This window comes from Chrysemys picta, chromosome 17 (assembly GCF_011386835.1).
Source record: "Chrysemys picta bellii isolate R12L10 chromosome 17, ASM1138683v2, whole genome shotgun sequence".
In the NCBI taxonomy this organism is placed as follows: domain Eukaryota; kingdom Metazoa; phylum Chordata; order Testudines; family Emydidae; genus Chrysemys; species Chrysemys picta.
Window position 1 is genome coordinate 26,534,722 of NC_088807.1, and position 23,652 is coordinate 26,558,373.

The 23,652-nt window shown below is 65.6% G+C and overlaps 2 protein-coding genes across 2 annotated transcripts in view; both read left to right on the forward strand.

Annotated features, from left to right (window-relative positions):
• Nucleotides 1-667: 667 nt before the first annotated feature.
• Nucleotides 668-11,181, forward strand: LOC101938405 (protein bicaudal D homolog 2-like). The gene is made up of 9 exons (XM_065571268.1): nucleotides 668-826; nucleotides 3,120-3,383; nucleotides 4,106-4,318; nucleotides 5,993-6,145; nucleotides 6,673-7,083; nucleotides 8,381-9,073; nucleotides 9,539-9,690; nucleotides 9,871-10,063; nucleotides 10,547-11,181. The coding sequence occupies exons 2-9, from the start codon at nucleotides 3,171-3,173 to the stop codon at nucleotides 10,550-10,552; spliced, it is 2,034 nt and encodes a 677-aa protein (XP_065427340.1). The 5' UTR covers nucleotides 668-826; nucleotides 3,120-3,170; the 3' UTR covers nucleotides 10,553-11,181.
• Nucleotides 11,182-15,082: 3,901 nt separating this feature from the next.
• Nucleotides 15,083-23,652, forward strand: part of BGN (biglycan) — a 62,858-nt gene continuing 54,288 nt past the window's right edge. Inside the window, 4 exon segments of the mRNA XM_065571007.1 lie at nucleotides 15,083-15,342; nucleotides 15,742-15,951; nucleotides 18,065-18,286; nucleotides 20,281-20,396. Of these exon segments, the coding sequence (XP_065427079.1) occupies nucleotides 15,117-15,342; nucleotides 15,742-15,951; nucleotides 18,065-18,286; nucleotides 20,281-20,396 (774 nt within the window). The 5' untranslated portion in view covers nucleotides 15,083-15,116.

Genomic DNA, 23,652 nt, shown 5'->3' on the forward strand with positions numbered 1-23,652 from the left:
GGGGCAGGGCTGTCGGTTGGTGTCACTCACGCCAATGGAGCCATCGTGGCTGCCAGTCAGTGCCCTTCCCATGAGCCCCTGGGGCAGGCAGGGCTGTCGGTTGGTGTCACTCATGCTAAGGGGAGCCATCGGGGCTGCCAGTCAGTGCCCCTCCCATGAGCCCCTGGGGCAGGGGGGGTTCTCTGGGGGGATATTATAGGGGGCATTTCCCCCGCCCCTCACCTCAGAGAGGCGGGAGGGAAGGGCGGGCCCCTCTGATTATCTCAACCAATGGGAGAGAGGACCACCCCCAAAGAGGTTCGTTCCCATGGGCTTTGGCCCTGTCAGTCAATGGCTTCCCGCCCTCCACCGACCGTTGGGCGGGTCTCGAGGGGCGGAGGGAAGCGCCAGCCAATCACGAGACGAAGCCCTGGGGATGCCTCGCGCTTCGTCGGTTAGGCGGGAAGGCTGGGAGAAAGCGAACAATCAGGAGAAAGGCAGGGCGTGGCTAGAGCGAGCTCGTCCAATCAGATGAGAAGGAGGCGTTGCTGAAGGCAGCAAGGCGACGGAGCACACGACAGCGGACGGGGCGTGGCGTAGCTGGCTAACAGCTCGGCCTATCGGCTGAGAGAAAGAAAGGCAGCGACCAATCGGAAGAGGGGGAAGGGGGCGGGATGAGGTGCCGTCCGGCCAATCACAACGGGGGACGGGGCGTGCGCTCCGTGAGGCGCGCGAGGAATTTCAAACGGGGAGGGGCGGGGGGCGTATATAGAAGGAAGGGGCGGGGCCTTGGCAGGCCTGGTGGCGGCGGCGACAACAGCGGCGGCGAGCGCGGAGTAGCGGCCGGGTGAGCGCCCAGGGGCGGGAGGCGGCCGGGAGCCGCCCGGCCGCGCCGCTCTCGGGAGCCGGGCTGGGAGGAGACCCACAAAGCCAACCGCCTTGAGGGGCCCGGGCGCCCCCGGCCCGCGCGCGCGGCTCACAGCGAGGCTGGGCGCTGAGGGGCAGGCCCCGCCCCCCAGAATGAAGCAGGCCCGGCTGCTATTGGAGGAGGCTGGCCCCGCCCCCGCCCTGGCCTCGGCACGAGGCGGAGCTGGGGTGCTGGGGCGGGCGGGCGCAGTAAGGGAGGAGCTACCTGGTCTCCCCCCGCCCCCTGAGGGAGCATCCTCTGCCCCTCCCCCTCTCCCGCCCCGCCCCGTGAGGGGGCCTCTGAGCCCCTCCCCCTCCCTCACTCCTGGGGGGCCTCTGAGCCCCTCCTCCTTCTGCCCCCTCCCCCCTCACTCCTGGGGGGGGCCTCTGAGCCCCTCCCCCTCCCTCACTCCTGGGGGGGCCTCTGAGCCCCCTCCTCCTTCTGCCCCCTCCCCCTCCCTCACTCCTGGGGGGGGCCTCTGAGCCCCTCCCCCTCCCTCACTCCTGGGGGGGCCTCTGAGCCCCCTCCTCCTTCTGCCCCCTCCCCCTCCCTCACTCCTGGGGGGGGGCCTCTGAGCCCCCCTCCCTCACTCCTGGGGGGGGCCTCTGAGCCCCCCCTCCTTCTGCCCCTTCCTCCCTCACTCCTGGGGGGGGCCTCTGAGCCCCCCCCCTTCTGCCTCCTCCCCCTCCCTCACTCCTGGGGGGGGGCCTCTGAGCCCCCCCTCCTTCTGCCTCCTCCCCCTCCCTCACTCCTGGGGGGGCCTCTGAGCCCCTCCCCCTGCCTCACTCCTGGGGGGCCTCTGAGCCCCCCCTCCTTCTGCCCCCTCCCCCTCCCTCACTCCTGGGGGGCCTCTGAGCCCCCCTCCTTCTGCCCCCTCCCCCTCCCTCACTCCTGGGGGGGGCCTCTGAGCCCCCCCTCCTTCTGCCCCCTCCCCCCTCATTCCTGGGGAGGGCCTCTGAGCCCTCCCTCCTGCCCCCTCGCCCCTCACTCCTGGGGGGGCCTCTGAGCCCCTCCCCCTGCCTCACTCCTGGGGGGCCTCTGAGCCCCCCCTCCTTCTGCCCCCTCCCCCTCCCTCACTCCTGGGGGGCCTCTGAGCCCCCCTCCTTCTGCCCCTCCCCCTCCCTCACTCCTGGGGGGGGCCTCTGAGCCCCCCCTCCTTCTGCCCCCTCCCCCTCCCTCACTCCTGGGGGGCCTCTGAGCCCCCCTCCTTCTGCCCCCTCCCCCTCCCTCACTCCTGGGGGGGGCCTCTGAGCCCCCCCTCCTTCTGCCCCCTCGCCCCTCACTCCTGGGGGGGCCTCTGAGCCCCCCCCTCCTTCTGCCTCCTTCCCCTCCCTCACTCCTGGGGGGGCCTCTGAGCCCCCCCTCCTTCTGCCCCCTCCCCCCTCACTCCGGGGGGGGCCTCTGAGCCCCTCCCCCTCCCTCACTCCGGGGGGGGCCTCTGAGCCCCTCCCCCTCCCTCACTCCTGGGGGGGGCCTCTGAGCCCCCCCTCCTTCTGCCCCCTCCCCCCTCATTCCTGGGGAGGGCCTCTGAGCCCTCCCTCCTGCCCCCTCGCCCCTCACTCCTGGGGGGGCCTCTGAGCCCCCCCCTCCTTCTGCCTCCTTCCCTCCCTCACTCCTGGGGGGGCCTCTGAGCCCCCCCTCCTTCTGCCCCCTCCCCCCTCACTCCTGGGGGGGCCTCTGAGCCCCCCTCCTTCTGCCCCCTCCCCCCTCACTCCTGGGGGGGCCTCTGAGCCCCCCCTCCTTCTGCCTCCTCCCCCTCCCTCACTCCTGGGGGGGGCCTCTGAGCCCCTCCCCCCTCCCTCACTCCTGGGGGGGGCCTCTGAGCCCCCCCTCCTTCTGCCCCCTCCCCCCTCACTCCTGGGGGGGCCTCTGAGCCTCCCTCCTTCTGCCCCCTCACTCCTGGGGGGGGGCTCTGAGCCTCCCCTCCTTCTGCCCCCTCCCCCCTCACTCCTGGGGGGCCGCTGAGCCTCCCCTCCATCTGCCCCCCCTTCCTCATTCCTGGGGGGGCCTCTGAGCCCCCCTCCTTCTGCCCCCTCCCCCCTCACTCCTGGGGGGGCCTCTGAACCCCCCTCCTTCTGCCCCTTCCCCCACGGCGGGGGGGGGGCCTCTGTTTCTCCCCCTGCATCTCCCCCCTTCCTTTCCCTCCCCACTTCAGGTGCACATCCGGGGGGAGGGTACAGGTGCGTAGGGCCTGCAGGAGGTTATTGCTTTTATTCCTTCTCCCTGCCCGCAGGCATGCCCGCTGCCCCCCACCGGGCCCCAGACCTGCCCCCCGGTGCCCACCATGGAGCTGGCGCAAGCGCCCGCAGACCTGGCCCAGCTGCAGGCGGAGGTGGGGCGCCTGGCGGCCGAGCTGCAGGAGGCAACGCAGGAGAAGGTGCAGGCCGCCCAGTATGGGCTGGCGGTGCTGGAGGAGAACGGGGAGCTTAAGCAGCGCTGCGGGGAGCTGGAGGGGCAGTTGGACAGGCTGAGCTCAGAGCTGACCGAGATGAAGGAGGTAAGTGGGGGCAGGCACAGAGCGGGGTCAGCCTGGGCACTGCTGGGGGGGAGCCCCCCACATCCCCTGCCCCTGCGCCCTGTGTGTGTGTCCAGAGCGGGGTCAGCCTGGGCACTGCCGGGGAGCCCCCCACATCCCCTGCGCCCTGTGTGTGTACCCAGAGCGGGGTCAGCCTGGGCACTGCCGGGGGAGCCCCCCACATCCCCTGCCCCTGCGTGTGTACCCAGAGCGGGGTCAGCCTGGGCACTGCCGGGGGGAGCCCCCCACATCCCTTGCCCAAGCGCCCTGTGTGTGTGTCCAGAGCGGGGTCAGCCTGGGCACTGCCGGGGGAGCCCCCCACATCCCCTGCCCCAGCGCCCTGTGTGTGTACCCAGAGCGGGGTCAGCCTGGACACTGCCGGTGGGAGCCCCCCACATCCCCTGCCCCAGCGCCCTGTGTGTGCGTCCAGAGCGGGGTCAGCCTGGGCACTGCCCGGGGAGCCCCCCACATCCCCTGCCCCTGCGCCCTGTGTGTGCGTCCAGAGCGGGGTCAGCCTGGGCACTGCCGGGGGAGCCCCCCACATCCCCTGCCCCAGCGCCCTGTGTGTGTGTCCAGAGCGGGGTCAGCCTGGGCACTGCTGGGGGAGCCCTGTGTGTGTGCCCATTGCACCAGGCGTTCTGCCAAACACGTAGCATGGCTGACATCTCCTCACCCATCACTTCTCTCTGCCCTCCGGCTGGCAGGCCCTGGCTGAGTGTCACAGCAGCCACAAGCGGGCAGCGGTGGCCGGGGAGAACCGGGAGGAGAGCCTGGTGCGCGAGGCTGCGGCCAAGGAGGCCCAGCTGGCCGCCCGCCTCGAGGAGCAGCAGGGGGAGCTGAGGCAGCTGCGGTGCCAGCTGAGCAACGCGGGTGCCGAGAGCGAGCGGCTGAGCGCCGCCCTGCAGGACCTGCGCCAGGTGAGTGCCCCTCGGTCCCGTTCCTGGCATCCCCGCCAGTCTGGGGCCAAGCACTCCCCTTCCCACGCAGCCTGGATCAGAGCAAGGATCCCTCTGTCACGGACCCCGCAGTGGGCTGGACCCCTTAGGGTCTCCCTCCTTCCCCCTTGGCTTCCTCGACCTCCTGGAACTGAACCTTGGAGCCGTCAGCACCCCTGCGTCATGCCGTATGTTCCCTGCAGCGAGCCCACCTGAATGGGACACCTGCGGGAGGCTTGTACCCCGAGAGAGAGCGCTGCCCCCCTCTCAGCAGGGGGGTTATCGGTTGGCTTGAGCCAGTGTAGACGTTCCTTGGTTGGCGCAGAGAACAGGAAGTTACAGCCTGGCCCATCCTGGTTACCCAGAGCCCAGCCAAAGGGTGTCCCCTTGGCTCCCACTTTGTCCCTCTCTCCTGTCCCGTTCCACCTGCCCCCCAGCCCTCGGTTCCCCAGCGCTCGCAGTGGCTGGGGGGCTGTGGTCCTTAGTTGCTAGGTAGTAAATGGCCTGGGAATTGGATTTGCCATTGTCTGCATGTTGACCTGGGACCAGCAGGTGCCATTCACCCCTCCCTAGAGTGAGCAGCCTTCCCCCCCAGCCTGAAAGGGAGGGTTTGTACCAGGTATTACAGCAGGTTCCTACTCTGCCCCACCCTCCTACCCTGTCACGGACTCCCAGGTTGGGCCCACTCCTAGCCCCGTGCGGTCCCTGGGTGAACCCCCTTCAGTGCAACAGCCCTTCTCGGGGTCCCCTCTGCCCCAGGGATCAGGCCACTCCACCTCCTGGAGCTGCACCTCTCGGAGCCTTAGCACGTCTGTCTATGCCATGGGCCCCCCCCCCCCCCCCGGAGTCCTCTCGCTCTGGGCCCCAGGGAATAATCTCTCTCTCCCCCCCCCCCCCCCCCCCCCGTTCTCTAGTCCGGAGGGACTCTCAGCCAGTGTTGCACAGGAGGGTTATCGAGCGTCTGACTCCAGCACAGGAAACTCTCAGGCCTGGCCCCCCTCAGCCCAGCACATCCCAGTCTCCCCTGCATCCAGGGGGGCTCTGCCTGCTCCCCCTCTCCAGCCCCGAGCCCCCTGCTCCCCAGCTGGGCATCTGATACCCCCAGCCCCAAGCCCCCCTCTGTCCATTGTTTTCTCTCCAGGGAAACAGGGTCGCCTGGGCCCCTCTCCCCTCTTCTGTCCTCTGGCCCCTCGGGCTGGAACCGGCTGGTCCGGTCACCGGGGTCCTCTCCCCGCAGCCCATTGTCCCCCCACTGGCCAGAGCCGGCTGCGACTCCGGGTCACCAGTCGCTGGGGTCTCCGTTCTCCAGGCCGTCGGCCGGGGTCCCAAGTTCCCTCGCTGGTCCTGTGTCCCAACGAACTCCCTCTCCCCTTGTTAAACCAGGGACACCGAGTCCCACCCCCGCGGCGTGCAAACCATTGGAAAACAAGGAAAAAACAAGACAATCCCCCACTTTGTCACATACCCCCCCAAACTCACCCCTTCTGCCAGTGAGCAGCGGGAAAGCCAGAAGCGGTCGGTGCCTGGTAGAGGCCCGTGGTGCCCCTGTGGTGGGCTGTACCATAGCTTGGGTCCCTGGGCTCTCTTCTTTCCCCCAGGGATCCTGGGTGAGCCCCTCCTGCCCCATGGGGGCACTAATGGTGCCGCTTTGCCCAGGAGTGCCAGGCCCTGGACGCAGAGAGGGCCCAGCTGCGGGAGGAGCTGAAGCAGCACAAGAGTCGGGAGCTGCGGCAGCTGCAGGACTGCGCCGAGCTGGAGGAGGAGAACATCTCCCTGCAGAAGCAGGTGTCCGTGCTCAAGGGCAACCAGGTACCTCGCCCCAGCCCCTCACGCTGCGGGGACCCTGTGGCGGGAAGATTTCCTGGGGTCGCTGTGCTGGAGGGGCTGATTGTGCCTCACTTGGGACAAGGAGTGGCCCAGGGGATGAGAGGGCGAGGAAACCGCTTGTGTGGCCAGTGCTGACTCTTGCTCCCCTCCTCAACCCTCTGAGGGTGTCTGGGGAGAGAACCCAGGAGTCCTGGCTCCCAGCCCCCCCTGCTCTACCCCACCAGCCGCCACTCCCCTCCCAGAGCCGGGGAGAGAACCCAGGAGTCCTGGCTCCCAGCCCCCCTGCTCTACCCCACCAGCCCCCACTCCCCTCCCAGAGCCGGGGAGAGAACCTAGGAGTCCTGGCTCCCACCCCCCCTGCCCTAACCCACCAGCCCCCGCTCCCCTCCCAGAGCCGGGGAGAGAACCCAGCAGTCCTGGCTCCCAGCCCCCCCTGCTCTACCCCATCAGCCCCTGCTCCCCTACCAGAGCCAGGGAGAGAACCCAGCAGTCCTGACCCCCCCCGACAGGTGGAGTTTGAGGCCCTGAAGCACGAGCTGCGGCGCCGGGAGGAGGAAGCGGCGTTGGCCGGAGCCCAGCTGGAGGAGCTGGGGCGGCTGCGGGAGCTGGCGGAGCGGCAGCTGGAGGAGGCGCTGGAGACGCTGGCGGTAGAGCGGGAGCAGCAGCGGGAGCTGCGGCGGGAGCTGGTGGCCTGCACCGGGGGCCGTCCCAGCTCGCTGGGCAGCCTGCAGGCCGGCCTGGAGGAGCTGAGCCAGGATGAGGAGCTGGACAGTGGCTTCGCCAATGGCAGCGCCAGCGTGGGGGACTTTGGGGAGCGGGTGTCCACCCCCCACGCCCACCCTGCGCCCGGCCTCGTCGCCGACCTCTTTAGTGAGCTCAGCCTGGCAGAGGTGCACAAGCTGCGGCAGCAGCTGCTCCAGGTCAGGGGCGGGGCCGGGGGATTCCAGCTGCTCCAGGTCAGGGCGGGGCCTGGGGGCTCAGGGGCGGGGCCGGGGGATTCCAGCTGCTCCAGGTCAGGGCGGGGCCTGGGGGCTCAGTGGTGGGGCCGGGGGATTCCAGCTGCTCCAGGTCAGGGGCGGGGCCTGGTGACACTGGGGCGGGGCCGGGGATTCCAGCTGCTCCAGGTCAGGGGCGGGGCCTGGGGACTCCGGGGCGGGCCGGGGATTCCAGCTGCTCCAGGTCAGGGGCGGGGCCTGGGGACTCCGGGGGTGGGGCCAGGGGACTCGGGGGCGGGGCCGGGGGATTCCAGCTGCTCCAGGTCAGGGCAGACCCCAGAGCATCTCATGTTAGGGGCAGAGCACCTCGTGGTGGGGGTCTTGTGTCGGAGGGAAGCCTGGGGAACTCCCAGCCCTGGGGATGCCCCATGTCCGCCTTGGGGGCCTGCTCCCCCCCCCACCCAACCCCGGTTCCGGTCCAAGGGCTGAGTCTGTTCGGTGGGTAAAGAGGGGCCCGGCCGCTAGCAATGGGGAGCCTGATTGGCAGGAGCAGCTGGGGGGGGGGGGGAAACGTGTCCTCAATTAACCCCTTCATTGCCGACCGCCCCTTCTCTGCACCTCAATGGGGCCCTTAACGCCTTCCCTGCCCCCACCCAGTTTGCCCCTGGAATGTCATAGACAGAGCTCAGTGAGACTGGCTTCCAACTGCGGTGATCCCTCGCGCCGGCCCAGCGTCGCCCGCAGCCGGCTCTCGCTGAGGGGGTGGAGCATGGCAGGAAGCCGCGGATGCACCCCACATCCTGCAGCAGCAGGCCCCCGCCCCCCGCCGAGCGCATCGTGTCTCGCTTGGCGTCTGCTCCCCCAGGCTGTCTCTGGCGCCCAGCGCGCAGGTGCTGTAACCATCCAGCCTCCTGGGGCTTTCCACAAAGCTGCTGCTCTGGCTTCCCGTCGAACCCGCAAAGCACTCGGCGACACGGCGTGGGAGCCCCCTGCCCCCCCGGGGCTGGGTGCCATGTGCCCCCTTCCCACCCCCACGGAGACTGGCGCCAGGCGCTGCACAGACACCCCAAGAGTGGGTCCCTGAACAGACAACCGGGGGGAGGGGAGAAGGATGTGCTAAAGGTCACAGCCGATCTGTGGCAAGTTGGGGATTGAACCCAGGAGTCCTGGCTCCCAACCCCCTCTTCCCCCGCAAGCACTAGCCCCCACTCCCCGCCCAGAGCCCGCCTAGAACCCAGGTGTCCTGACCCCATGCTCACAGGCCTGCATCTCTCCCCGGCAGGTGGACCGGGAGAAAACCTCCCTGGCGGCTGATGTGCAGGAGGCCCGGCGGCAGCTGGACAGCGCCAGGGAGGCCTTGACGGAGCAGCAGCAGCGCAACGGCCTCCTCCTGGAGCAGCTCAAGGCCAGGCCGGCGTCCCCGGAGCCCCGGCCCTGGCAGGACCTGGTGGCGCAGCTGGAGGGGCAGCTGCGGGCCTCCCGGAAGCTGGCAGGGGAGCTGCAGGCCCGGCTGGCCCAGGCCCAGGAGGAACTGCTGGGGCTGACGGAGGAACTGGCCACCCTCTACCACCAGGTCTGCGCTTGGCGTGGCCTGACACCGCAGCGGGTGGTGCTGGATTATTACCGGGACGGGCGCGGCACCAGGAGGCCGGCGGGCAGGAGGGAGCCAGCGGGCAAGCCCCGTCTCCAGCCGGAGCCAGGGGCAGGGCCCTGCGGGGACCAGTCGCCCCCCAGCTCACCCGGGGAGCCCCTCAACGTCTCCAACCTGGCGGTGGTGCTGCGGGAGCAGCTGGGGCACCTGCAGGGGGCGCTGGTCCTGTGGCGGCAGCAGCCCCCCAGGCAGGGCCCGCCGGCCGCCGAGCTGGAGCGGGACAAGGAGGCGCTGGCTGAGGAGGTGCTGAAGCTCCGCTCCTTGCTCGGCACCAAGCGGGAGCAGATCGCCACGCTGCGCACCGTGCTCAAGGCCAACAAGCAGGTGGGTGCGCTGCGGGGGGCTCGCTGGGCCCCTGTGGCTGCAGGTGGGAGCTGTGTGCGTGGGGCACGCAGGCCCAACCGACTCCCCCCAGATGCGGTATGTCCAGGTACATGGGGGGCATGGGCCCCTCCAGCTTTCACCCCCCATCTCCTCCAACCGCAGAGGCTGTGTTTGGGAGGGTGTGTCTGGGTGCGGGGGGGGCGGGCCCATCCAGCTCTCACAGGGTGTGTCTGGGTGCATGGAGGGGAGGGGGGGTGGCCCCATCCGTCTCTCACCCCCATCTCCCCCCAGACGGCGGAGGCTGTGGGGGTGGGGGGGTGTCTGGGTGTGTGGCGGGGATGGGGGCCCATCCTGCACTCACCCCCCATCTCCCCCCAGACGGCGGAGGCTGTGGGGGTGGGGGGGTGTCTGGGTGTGTGGCGGGGATGGGGGCCCATCCTGCACTCACCCCCCATCTCCCCCCAGACGGCGGAGGCAGCGCTCTCCAACCTGAAGGGGCAGTACGAGGGGGAGAAGGCCCTGGTGTCCGACACCATGCTCAAGTTGCGCCGTGAGCTGAAGGCCCTGAAGGAGGACGCCACCACCTTCTCCTCCCTGCGCGCCATGTTTGCCAGCAGGTGAGGGGTGCCCCCGGACGGGCACAGCGCTGGAACTGCCCACCAGGAAGCGGGGCTGCTGGGCAGGGTTGGGGCTACTTGGGGGCGGGGCTGTCCCATTGGCCTGGGGCTAGCCATAGGGGACGAAGCCAGGGCGGGCGGAGCCCCCAGCCAGCCCCCCTGACCCCCTGCGTCCCCCAGGTGTGACCAGTACGTGTCCCAGCTGGACGAGATGCAGCGGCAGCTCGCGGTGGCGGAGGACGAGAAGAAGACACTGAGCTCCCTGCTGCGCATGGCCATCCAGCAGAAGCTGGCGCTTACCCAGCGCCTGGAGAGCCTGGAGAGCCCGGCCCGCGGCACCAGGGCCAGACCCCGCAGCACCAGGAGCACCGCGGTACGGCACAGGCCAGCCCCAGCCTCTTACCTGGCCCCAGGTGGCACAGAACCAGGACGGGCCTCTGGCGGCCCTGGCTGTACCTCACAGCCACGGTCCTGTCCCAGACCTTGGGGCCAGAGGGGGTCCCTCATCTCCTGCCCCCAGGGATGGCAGCCTGGATCCCCAGCGGTTGGGGGGCACGGGCTGCTGTGCTCCTGACCCCCCCCGACCCCCCAAAGCCCTTTGCTGGGTTGGGAGTTGAGGTGCCTGGAGGTGTCTTTCTCCTGCTCTCGGAGTGAAGGGCTCAGGCACCTCTCCCTGGCTGCTTGTTATCCAGCCATGGGGCCTGCACCCTGGCTAGTCTCTGCCCCCCCAGGCAGGGAGGGGGCAGTGGGGCTGAGCTGTGATATCAGTCCCAGCCTGGGGGTGGGGATCGGTGCCGTGGGGGTGGGGGTATCCCCTTGGCTCTGCTCCGAGGGTAACTGGGCTCTTCCCACACAGCACTGACACCGTGGGCGCGGCCTTGCAGAGAAACCCGTGGGATCGGCGCCAAGCAGAGCCAGCGCCGGGCCCAGCACCGCCCGTGCCTTCAGTGCTGCAAACAGCCAACAGACCCCGACCTCTGCCGCAGCCGCCCCCGCCAGCGCGCGGCCACTGTGCCTTAACCGCTCAGGGCTAGGTAGGGCGTGGCCAGCCGGCCCCCTGCGGGCAGAGCACTGGCCGCTGTCTCTGTCTTGCTGAGTGAAACCTTCTCTTCCTGCCTTCATGGGGTTGGCTCAGGATCCCCACACTTACGGAGCAGGGGTCGGGCCTGGTGCTCAGAGCCCCCCCCACACACACACTTACGGAGCAGGGGCCGGGCCTGGTGCTCAGAGCCCCCCCCCACACACACACACTTACGGGGCAGGGGCCCGGCCTGGGCCTGGCGCTCAGAGGCATCTTTGAGGCACTATCGCCTTTTCACTGCACCGTTTTGCACTTAGAACTGCCGATCTCAGGGGAGTGGCTATGGGGGTACACGGGGTGTGGTGGGATCGGGGGGCTGTGCTGTATGAACGGCTGTGTGTATCCCCTGGGCTCAGACAAGTGACCGGGGCCTGTTTACTTTGCCTCCAATTAAAGGGCTTTGGTCTCCTCTTGGGCGTGGAGCTCTGGTCCGTGCGCCTGCCGCAGCCCGGGGTGGGCGAAGGCGGCGTGTGGCTGGATCAGAGGGGATGGTGTCACAGGTTCATAGATCGTGCCCACTCCTGGCCCCGTGCAGTCCATGGGGGGAACCTCCTTCAGTGTGACAGCCCTTCTCGGGTCCACTCTCTCTGGGGGGTCCAGCCCCTCCCCCTTTCTGAGCCACAGCACGTCTGTCTCTGCTTGCGCTCCCTCAGGGAGTCCCCTCGCTCTGCACCCCCCGAAGGGGACGATGCCCCCTGTTCTCTAGCCTGGAGTGACTCTCAGTCAGCGTCACAGAGGAGGGTTATTGAGAGTTGAACACAGCACGGGAAACTCTCGGGCCTCGGGCCTGGCCCCCCTCAGCCCAGCACATCCCAGTCTCCCCTGCATCTAGGGGGGCTCTGCCTGCTCCCCCTCTCTAGCCCTGAGCCCCCCTGCTTCCTAGCTGGGCATCTGATACCCCCGGCCCCAAGCCCCCCCTCTGTCCATTGTCTTCTCTCCAGGGAAACAGGGTCGCCTGGGCCCCTCTCCCCTCTTCTGTCCTCTGGCCCCTCGGGCTGGAACCGGCTGGTCCGGTCACCGGGGTCCTCTCCCCGCAGCCCATTGTCCCCCCACTGGCCAGAACCGGCTGTGACTCCGGGTCACCAGTCGCTGGGGTCTCCGTTCTCCAGGCCGTCGGCCGGGGTCCCAAGTTCCCTCGCTGGTCCTGTGTCCCAACGAACTCCCTCTCCCCTTCCCTCATTAAACCAGGGACGCTGAGTCCCACCCCCTCGGCGTGCAAACCACTGGAAAAACAAGACACTCCCCCACTTTGTCACGGATGGGCTGGGGCGAGCTTGGGCAAGGCTGCCTTTAGCAGGGCCTGGGGGGGTCTTTGCTTTGGGCTCCCACGTGACCTGCCAGGAGCTTCACAGAGCCCCTGCCCACAATGGTGGGATCCCCCCTGTAGTGACCACCCCAGGGCCCCCATTGTGTGGGGTGCTGCACTCACCCCTGCCCGAGCTGGGGGTCCCTGTGTGAGTTGGGCACGGCAGAGTCCCTGCCTGCAGCAGCTCCTGGCCTGGAGTAGACAAAGGGGGAAACTGAGGCCCAAGCAAGGCCGCCCTTGCCCCTCGCTCACAGAGCAGGTGTGTGGCAGGGGGGGGGATAGAACCCAGGCGTCCTGGCTCCCAGCCTTTGCGCTCCACCCTCTGCCTGTGCCCCTGACTTACCGCAGAGGAAATGACAATCTGAGCCGCCTGGGGCTGGCTCGGTCTAGACGGGCCCTTGGCAGGGGCAGCAGTGACTCAAGCCTGGCTGGGAATATGAATAAGGGGGGGGGGGGGGACAGGCTGGCTGCTGTGCAGATCCCAACTGGGGGGGCTATGGGGCGGGTGCTGCACAGCTCCCCCTGAACTGGCCCTCTGCAGCCTCTGCATCGGAATCATAAGGGTGAGCAGGGAAACCGAGGCACGGGAGGGTGACTTCCCCCAAGGATACACAGCAGCTCTGACCCAGAACCCAGGAGGCCTGGCTCCCCGCCCCCGTTCCTCTCCCAGAGCCAGAACCCAGGAGTCCTGTGCACACCCCTCCCCCCACTCTAACCACCAACCCCGGGGCAGAGGGACTGAATGTCTGCACTTCCTGTCTTACATAAACCTGCTCACCAGCTGGCCTGCCCCAGCCTCGTGCGAGGGGCCCCTACAACCAGCCCCAGCCAGGGGGGCCATGTCCTCGTGCCAGGCGAGGGGCCCCTACAACCAGCCCCAGCCAGGGGGGCCATGTCCTGGTGCCAGGCGAGGGGCCCCTACAACCAGCCCCAGCCAGGGGGCCATGTCCTGGTGCCAGGCGAGGGGCCCCTATAACCAGCCCCAGCCGGGGGGGCCATGTCCTGGTGCCAGGCGAGGGGCCCCTATAACCAGCCCCAGCCAGGGGGCCATGTCCCGGTGCCAGGCGAGGGGCCCCTATAACCAGCCGGGGGGGCCATGTCCTGGTGCCAGGCGAGGGGCCCCTATAACCAGCCCCAGCCAGGGGGCCATGTCCTGGTGCCAGGCGAGGGGCCCTTACAACCAGCCCCAGCCGGGGGGGCCATGTCCTGGTGCCAGGCGAGGGGCCCTTACAACCAGCCCCAGCCAGGGGGGCCATGTCCTGGTGCCAGGCGAGGGGCCCCTACAACCAGCCCCAGCCGGGGGGGCCATGTCCCGGCGTCAGGCGAGGGGCCCCTATAACCAGCCCCAGCCGGGGGGGCCATGTCCCGGCGTCAGGCGAGGGCTCCCTGTACTGCCCCCAGCTGGAGGGGCTGTGTCCCAGTGTGGGGCAAGGGGTCCCCCTATAACCAGCCCCTGCCCCACCCCAGAGATGGCCACATCTCATTTGTGGTGCTCACACTGTGGGCAGCGCCCCGCTTTTGTGGCGGGTGGCTCCGGCGCGCGGCAGCGTCTGTTGGTCACATTTAACAGCACTTCGCTCCTGAGAGCAGAAATCCGTTAAACGCACGGGATCAGTCTGTCTGCTCCACCTGCAGGACGCCTGGGTTCTCTCCCCGGCTCTGGGACGGGGCTGGGGGGTTAGAGCAGGGGGCATTGGGAGCCAGGACTCCTGGGTTCTGTCCCCGGCTCTGGGAGGGGAGTGGGGGCTCGTGGGTTAGAGCAGGGGGGGCTGGGAGCCAGGACTCCTGGGTTCTGTCCCCAGCTCTGGGAGGGGAGTGGGGGCTGGTGGGTTAGAGCAGGGGGTGCTGGGAGCCAGGACTCCTGGGTTCTCTCCCCGGCTCTGGGAGGGGAGTGGGGGCTGGTGGGTTAGAGCAGGGGGGGCTGGGAGCCAGGACTCCTGGGTTCACTCCCCGGCTCTGGGAGGGGAGTGGGGGCTGGTGGTTAGAGCAGGGGGGGCTGGGAGCCAGGACTCCTGGGTTCTCTCCCCGGCTCTGGGAGGGGAGGGGGGCTGGTGGTTAGAGCAGTGGGGGCTGGGAGCCAGGACTCCTGGGTTCTGTCCCCAGCTCTGGGAGGGGAGTGGGGGCTGGTGGGTTAGAGCAGGGGGGGCTGGGAGCCAGGACTCCTGGGTTCTGTCCCCGGCTCTGGGAGGGGAGTGGGGGCTGGGGGGTCAGAGCAGGGGGGGCTGGGAGCCAGGACTCCTGGGTTCTCTCCCCGGCTCTGGGAGGGGAGTGGGGGCTGGGGGGTCAGAGCAGGGGGGGCTGGGAGCCAGGACTCCTGGGTTCTCTCCCCGGCTCTGGGAGGGGAGTGGGGGCTGGTGGGTTAGAGCAGGGGGGGCTGGGAGCCAGGACTCCTGGGTTCTCTCCCCGGCTCTGGGAGGGGAGTGGGGGCTGGTGGTTAGAGCAGGGGGGGCTGGGAGCCAGGACTCCTGGGTTCTGTCCCCGGCTCTGGGAGGGGAGTGGGGGCTGGGGGGTTAGAGCAGGGGCTGGTCTGTAACCAAGTGGGGGTCTTTCCCGCTCCATGGCATTTCTGGACTAGCTGATTGTGGGGCCAATGCCGGCTTACCACAGTCCGGGATCTGTTCCTGGCCTGGCCGTGAGGGGGCCAGGGTGTATTGGGGGCTCCCTCCGGCCCAGCCCCCCGTTCCCTGACAGGAGCTGGCTGTGTGCGGACAGACAGGGGCCCATTCATCCCAATTCCCCAGCGCCTGGGCCTGGCCAAGGCTAATGGGCCGCTCCCAGGCTCCCAGGCTCTGGACAAAAGGGCCCTGTCTCTCCGGGTCAGATCCCTGCCAGCCTGCAGTGCCCGTGGCGGCTGGGCCTGGGGAGGATCCAAGGCCAATTTACACCGGGCGTGGGGGGATCCGGCTGGGGGGGGGGGGTGTTTGCTTATGGGCTAAGGCGTGCGGCCAAGGGGGAGTATGGGGGGGGGCCGGACACGGGGCCCCTGGGCTGGGCCATCCGGCAGTCAGCTGCTGGCAGGGGAATTGGCCGGCTGCAGCCATGAAACTGGTGCTGTTGCTGGCCCTCATCCTCTGGGTTCAGGCCGGGGGGGCTAGCAGGGGGGCCCCCAAGATGCCCTCCAAGGAGCTGAGCCCCCCATCTGCTCTGGGTCCCAAAAACCATAGCTCCCCATCTGCTCCCCTCCCTGAGGACCCAGCCCTCACAAGCGGCCCCCCAGAGAAGCTGAGCGCCCAGGATCCAGCCCCACAACTGAGCCCCATGGAGGGTGAGTCTGGGGGTGGGAATGGGCAGATGGGGGGGGGGTTAGGGAGGCAGAGAGAAGGGATAGGGGTAAATGGAGGGATAGAAGGGGGATGTGGCGGGGTGGGGATGAGGGGGCAGGCAGGTGGAGAGGGACGGAGGGGAGCAGGTGGGTGGGGAGAGGCGGGTGGGGATGGTCGGAGGGGGCAGATAGGGGGGGTCGGAGGGGAGCAGGCAGATGGGGAGGGATGGAGGGGGAGAGGCGGGTGGGGAGGGACGGAGGGGGTCCCGCGGGTGGGGAGGGACGGTTGGCTGTCCCTGCCCTATGCCATATCTCACCCCTTGGCGCAGGGGGAGGGCTGAGGGACTTGACACCCCCCCAGTCACCTCTGTCCCCCCCTCACTGACCCCCTTCCCTTTCCAGGCCCCAGCCGGGGGAAGGCGGAGGCGCCTTGTGGGGCGCCGGAGCGAGGGAAGGTGGCCCTGGAGGCACGGCAGGACGGGGCCAAGGTCCTAGGGACCCAGGGGGGGTCCCTGCCTGGCAAGGAGACAGGGCTCCCTGCCACTGCCAGGAACAACAGCCCCAGTTCCGGCGCGGGGCAGGACGCCGGGGTCCCCAGGAGAGCCGGGAAAGGTGGGGGGAAGCGGGGAGGGAGGCTGGCATCGGTGGGAGATGGGGTCCTGCTACCTACAATGGCCCTGGCCCTGTTGCCCGGAGTTGGAGGTGGGCAAAACGCAGCCTCCCCATGCCTGGCGCTGAGGACTCTGGCTGGGGTGCAGGTTCGAACCCCCCTGCTGCTGGCTGGCACCGTTCTAGGGGGAGAGAGACCCAGAGTGGCCGCTGGGGGGGGTGTGCGGTAACCACTCCCCCCCCCCCCCCAGCCCCACTGGGGTCCGCCCTCGACGCGGTTCCTGCGTTTGTGTTACAAGGGGGTGGCTGGTTTGTGATCATGACCGGCGCCGCGGAGCGGGGACATGGCCGGCCAGGCAGAGCCGGCTCGGGGGGGTTCGACACCGGAGTGGGACCACCCCTCCCTCCGCATTGACATCATTCGAATGGCTGACAATGAACTAGTACCTTGGTCTGTCCCGCTTCATCCCGGGGAGATCGGGGCTGCTGCCGATTTCAACTCTTGGGGGGAGAACGGGGGTGTCAAGCGGGTGGGGGAGAAGCGGAAGCGTTAGAACAGTTCAAACACACGCACCAGCCACCTTCTCGCTTCCTTCCATGCGCCTCGCCAGGGGCCAGTAGGGTCACCATACGTCCGGATTTTCCCGGACATGTCCGGCTTTTTGGTCCTCAAATCCCCGGTCGGGAGGAAATTCCAGAAAGCCGGACATGTCCGGGAAAATAGGGAGGGGTGGTGGGGCTTGGGTCTGGGCTGGAGCCGCTGGCACCGGGGCTGGGGGTGCTCGGCCGCCGGCCGGCGCCGCTCGCCCAGGGTCGGGGCCCGTCCGGAGCCGCTCGGTCAGAACCGGGGCCCGAGCCGGGCTGGAGTTGCTAGGACCAGGGCTAGGGGTGCTCGGCCGGGGCCGGGGGCCAGTGCCCCGGGACCTGAGCCGAGCTGGAGTCGCTAGGGCCGGGGCCGGGGCCGCCGGGGCTGGGGCGGGCTGGAGCCGCTCGGCCGGGGCCGGGGGCCAGTGCCCTGGGGCTTGAGCCGAGCTGGAGTCACTAGGACCAGGGCTAGGGGTGCTCGGCCGGGGCCGGCCACCGGAGGGAGCTGCTCGGCGGGGGGCGGGGGGGGGGCAGACTGGGCCGCGCCTCCTAGCGCTCCCCCCCCCTCCCAGCTTACCTGCTGCTTGCCTAGGAGGAGCAGGGGGCGGAGCATTCAGGGGAGAGGGCGGAGCTGGGGTGGAGACTTTGGGGAAGGGGCGGAGTTGGGGTGGGGCCGGGGCCCTGTGGAGTGTCCTCTTTTTGTTGTGTTATAATATGGTAACCCTAGGGGCCAGGCCAGTCCCCCACCCCCTGCGCCGGAAACGCTGACTTCAGCCCCCCATGCGCCCGCGCTCCCATTTCCTGACATTCCCCAGCTTTCCGATGGGGACCAAAACGATATTTTAATCAACTTTTTGGAAGTGCCACTACCCCAAAAATCAGCTCTGCCCAGGGTGCCCCCCCGGGGTTCTGTCCCCACAGAATACCCCCCTCTCGGGGGTCCCATCCCCCAGGGTGCCGCCTGTCACGGAGTGTGGGGGACTCAGGGCCCTGCACCCCCGGCTTCCTGCGATTCACCCTGACTCTCAGCCAGCCAGTAAAGCAGAAGGTTTATTTAGATGACAGGAACACAGTCCAAGACAGGTCTTGCAGGCACAGACAACAGGGCCCCCCTCAGTTAGGTCCATCTTGGGGTCCCCGGGCGCCCCAGCCCCCTTGGGAGGTCAGAGTCCCGTCTGCCTCCCAGCCATATCACCAGCCAGCTCCTGAAACCCTCCCTTCAGCGACCCCTCCCACAGCCTTTGTTCAGTTCCCGGGCCAAGGTGTCACCTGGCCTCTAACCCCTTCCTGGGTTCTCCTGTTACACGCTCAGGTATTCTCCGTGGGTCAGTCTCCCATCCCCCAATGCAGCCCATCCTAGCCACACTCCCCTGTCAGCATTCACAGACCACAGTAAGAACAGTCCCGGTTCGTCACACCGCCTCTCTGGGGTTCTGTCCCCCCAGAATACCCCCCTCTCGGGGGTCCCGTCCCTCAGGGTGCCGCCTCTCGGGGGTCCTGTCCCCATGGATGACTCTGTCTTGCTCCGCAGGGCAGCTGGTGCTGGGGAAGGGGCCACCCCCCTGGCGGAGCAATGCCCCCCGGCTGCAGAGGGGCAGAGCCCGGCCAGGCGCGCAGCCCGAGGGGGGACCCATCATGCCCTCACTGCCCACCACCTGCCTCCTCTCCGAGTCGGCCATCGCCTGCAGCAACGTCCACATGAAGCAGGTGCCAGCGCTGAGCGACCCTGGGCTGAAAACACTCTACCTGGCAGGTGAGACCCCACGGCTGGGGGGGACGGGGACTGGGCGGGCGGGGAGTGGGGAGCAGCTGGGTATGGGGGGCAGAGCCAGTCCATCTCCTGTACGCTCACCCCGCCCCTTGATCCATCCCCCCATCCGTATCTGTCCCCCCCTCCATCCGTCCCCAGCCACGTCCACCTTCCGTCCGTCCGTCCATCCCCAGCCACATCCACCTTCCGTCCGTCCGTCCATCCCCAGCCATGTCCAGCCTCCGTCCATCCCCAGCCACATCCACCTTCCATCCATCCGTCCATCCCCAGCCACGTCCAGCCTCCGTCCGTCCATCCATCCATCCCCAGCCACGTCCAGCCTCCGTCCGTCCATCCATCCATCCCCAGCCACGTCAAGCCTCCGTCCGTCCATCCATCCATCACCCCCATGAACCCCTCCATCCGTCCCCAGCCACGTCCACCTTCCGTCCGTCCGTCCATCCCCAGCCACATCCACCTTCCATCCATCCGTCCATCCCCAGCCACGTCCAGCCTCCGTCCGTCCATCCATCCATCCCCAGCCACGTCAAGCCTCCGTCCGTCCATCCATCCATCACCCCCATGAACCCCTCCATCCATCCCCAGCCACGTCCACCTTCCGTCCGTCCATCCATCCCCAGCCACGTCCAGCCTCCGTCCATCCCCAGCCACGTCCACCCTCCGTCCATCCCCAGCCACATCCACCTTCCATCCATCCATCCATCCATCCATCCCCAGCCACGTCCAGCCTCCGTCCGTCCATCCATCCATCACCCCCATGAACCCCTCCATCCGTCCCCAGCCACGTCCACCTTCCGTCCGTCCATCTATCACCCCCCATGAACCCCTCCATCCGTCCCCAGCCACGTCCAGCCTCCGTCCGTCCATTCATCCCCAGCCACGTCCAGTCCATCCCCAGCCACGTCCAGCCTCCGTCCGTCCATCCATCCATCACCCCCATGAACCCCTCCATCCGTCCCCAGCCACGTCCACCTTCCGTCCGTCCATCCATCCCCAGCCACGTCCAGTCCATCCCCAGCCACGTCCAGCCTCCGTCCGTCCATCCATCCATCACCCCCATGAACCCCTCCATCCGTCCCCAGCCACGTCCACCTTCCGTCCGTCCATCCATCCCCAGCCACGTCCAGCCTCCGTCCATCCCCAGCCACATCCACCTTCCATCCATCCATCCATCCGTCCATCCCCAGCCACGTCCAGCCTCCGTCCGTCCATCCATCCATCACCCCCAAGAACCCCTCCATCCGTCCCCAGCCACGTCCACCTTCCGTCCGTCCATCCATCCCCAGCCACGTCCAGCCTCCGTCCGTCCATCTATCCCCCCCATGAACCCCTCCATCCGTCCCCAGCCACGTCCACCTTCCGTCCGTCCATCCATCCCCAGCCACGTCCAGCCTCCGTCCATCCCCAGCCACGTCCACCCTCCGTCCATCTATCCGTCCATCCCCAGCCACGTCCAGCCTTCGTCCATTTATCCATCCCCAGCCCCGTCCACCCTCCGTCCGTCCATCCATCACTCCTCATGAACCCGTCCACACGTCCCCCAGGGTTGGAGATGAGAGGCCGGGGCTGTGGTAGGGGGCGAGGGTTGGGGGCAAGGGGCGAGGGGCTGGCGCTGGGGGCGAGGGGCCGGGGACAAGGGACGAGGGGCCGGGGTGAGAGGCCAGGGCTGGGGGCGAGGGGCCAGGGACAAGGGACGAGGGCTGGGGGCGAGGGGCCGGGGACAAGGGGGTCCATTTGTAGCAGTGAGGTGCATTCACCCCAGAGAGTTCCCCGAGGGGCGTGGGCGCGTCTCCAGCTGATGTGCTAGGGATCACGGGGGGGGGGGGGGGGGGGGGGGGGCGGTCTCTGGCCTGCCGGACTGGGGTCAAGCCCAATCATGGCAACACTCCCGCATGGCCATGGGATCCGGGCTCCATCCCCGGACACCCTCAGCTCCGGGGCTGGGCGAGAAGCTAATCGCCCGTCCGCATCCCCAGACAACGAGATCTCCCGGCTGCCACGCGGGGCCTTTGCGGGGCTCCCCAACCTGCAGTGGGTGGATCTCAGCAAGAACCAGCTGGACTCCCAGGGCCTGCACCCCAAGGCCTTCCAGGTGGGTGAACAGCAGCACTGGCCCCCCACTCCCCATGGCTTCTCACCCACACGGCACCCTGGGGAGAGAACCCAGGAGTCCTGGCCCCCAGTCCCCCTGCTCTATGCCACCAGACCCACTCCCCGCCCAGAGCCGGGAGAGAACCCAGAGTCCTGGCTCCCAGCCCACCCCCTGCTCTAACCACCAGCCCCCACTCCCCTCCCAGAGCCAGGGAGAGAACCCAGGCGTCCTGGCTCCCAGCCCCCCCTGCTCTAACCACCAGCCCCCACTCCCCTCCCAGAGCCGGGAGAGAACCCAGTGTTGTACTTAAAGTACTGCACAGGATCTTTTCAGGGGGAATAAGACAAAATGCCACATTTATTAGTAATACATGTATTCATTAACACTGTATCATATGCATATAATATATTACACTCACACTCACACACACACACAAACCACTCCGTCTTGTTGTTACCAATTAGTTGCTCCCCTTAACTTCACTGGCCAGGTGAGTTAGATGGGGGAGGGGTGGAGCCGGGCTTCTGCCGATCCGGATCGATGCTCCCATGTTGACAAGACGAGACCCGGGGTCCTCTGCAAGGACACCTCACTTTTATAGCAGCTTCCCTCTCCTGCAAATCTAGACCAGGTTCAAACTCTGTGTCTGTGTCCATTGGTCCTTTGTGCTGCTTTCTTTTGAGTGTTGTCCCAATGCTGCAAAGAGGGTGTTTCCAAAAGAAGGTGCTTGCTTCTAACCCCGGAGGCCGTCGGTATGTCTGCTTGTCTTTAAAGAGCCCACTTGACACGTTTTATTGTCCTTGGGTCTGGCTCCCAGCCCCTCTCCAACAATTGAGGCTGTCTGGAGGTGCTGCCTTCCATGCCTTGCTCATCCACACCTCATTCATTCAACAGGGCAATTGATTAAGAGTGGGGGGGGGGGGAGAGCTCTTGTTCTACTGCTAGCAAACAGAATTTTTTTTCTATCTTATTCTATCCTTAGGGGCTATAATATTATACCAAGGGCAATGCAAAGTTTCTAATGAGGCTTTGATACAAAAGTCCCATGAAAACAGAGGTCACACGTGGGTAGACCCACCACAAGGTTATCTGAAGAGGCACAATGTAAAGTCATATGAAAATTATCAGAGATTGATCTACATTGTCCCCCTTTTGACCTCTCAAGAACAATTCTTGAGTGGTCACCATATAAATCTTTTGTATTTGTTGCAAACAAACCAAACAATTATAACCAGGTGAATATAACTAAAACCATTACAATTGACTAAACACCAGATATAACATAAACACAAATGCAAACAATTATAATTATAATAATTGGAAAATACAACAAAACCATTACCATTACAATAATTGGGTACATTGACAAACAAAATGAGGCCCAAGTTTGATGCTGCAATAGCCATCAAACAATAAAAGTCACTGAGGTTAGGACCTTTTTAAGCACACACAACAAATAAGATTTTGTAGGAGTACCACAGTTGTTATGCAAGGTTAAGCTGGTTTGGACTTAAACTAACATTTAGTTGCTAAAATGTTGTAGAATTCCCTATTTTTAACAGTTGTTCTCAGAGGTTTCTGGGGACCTGAAAGATGGGGCCATACAATTATGGGCCAAGGTCTTACAGGTTATGGGGACCCAAGAACTACCCTTCAGGGCTTGGGGAAATAGAACCAGAGTGCATAGAGGAAAGTGTGGAATTAACAATACAAGCAAATGTAACTAACAATACAAATGTATTAATAACAAAAATTGACAACAAAATGACTATTAGAGAACCCTAACAAAAAATAAACCTGATGCACTGGGGACCAAAGTTATTTGGACACAAGTGGTGATTGATAAATTGGATGGACATGGGGGAAGTAGAGAGGAAAAGACATTTGCCCTGTCTAGTGTAGTATCCCCTCTCTCTCTGGACCCAATGCTAGCACAGGACACCACCAGAGACAGACACAGAACATGCAACACAGAACACTGAACACAGACTTTGTCATGACACTATAACCATGGTATTTTATAACTTTTTAGCTGGTACCAGCTCTCCTGATGTTCCGGTTCAGAGCCTGAAAGATAGAAGCTTGGAAACAAATTAGCACAGTGCTTCCACCCATGGCAGAACCTGCTTGTCTCTGCCACAGTGTGTTTGGTACTTGGGGCTGCACAAATGCTAATTAAATGGTGCATTTTTTGTGAGTGTAAGTTATAATTGTTTGGTTTGTTTGCAACAAATACAAAAGATTTATATGGTGACCACTCAAGAATTGTTCTTGAGAGGTCAAAGGGGGGACAATGTAGATCAATCTCTGATAATTTTCATATGACTTTACATTGTGCCTCTTCAGATAACCTTGTGGTGGGTCTACCCACGTGTGACCTCTGTTTTCATGGGACTTTGTATCAAAGCCTCATTTAGAAACTTTGCATTGCCCTTGGTATAATATTATAGCCCCTAAGGATAGAATAAGATAGAAAAAAAAATTCTGTTTGCTAGCAGTAGAACAAGAGCTCTCCCCCCCCCCCACTCTTAATCAATTGCCCTGTTGAATGAATGAGGTGTGGATGAGCAAGGCATGGAAGGCAGCACCTCCAGACAGCCTCAACTGTTGGAGAGGGGCTGGGAGCCAGACCCAAGGACAATAAAACGTGTCAAGTGGGCTCATTAAAGACAAGCAGACATACCGACGGCCTCGGGGGTTAGAAGCAAGCACCTTCTTTTGGAAACACCCTCTTTGCAGCATTGGGACAACACTCAAAAGAAAGCAGCACAAAGGACCAATGGACACAGACACAGAGTTTGAATCTGGTCTAGATTTGCATAAGAGGAAAGCTGCTATAAAAGTGAGGTGTCTTGCAGAGGACCCCGGGTCTCGTCTTGTCAACATGGGAGCATCGATCCGGATCGCAGAAGCCCGGCTCCACCCCCTCCCCCATCTAACTCACCTGGCCAGTGAAGTTAAGGGGAGCAACTAATTGGTAACAACAAGACGGAGTGTGTTTGTGTGTGTGTGTGAGTGTAAGTGTAATATATTATATGCATATAATACAGTGTTAATGAATACATGTATTACTAATAAATGTGGCGTTTTGTCTTATTCCCCCTGAAAAGATCCTGTGCAGTACTTTAAGTACAACACCAGGAATCCGGGCTCCCAGCCCCCCCTGCTCTAACCACTAGACCCCACTCCCCTCCCAGAGCCGGGGAGAGAACCCAGGAGCCCTGGCTCCAGCCCCCCTGCTCTAACCTCCACCCCC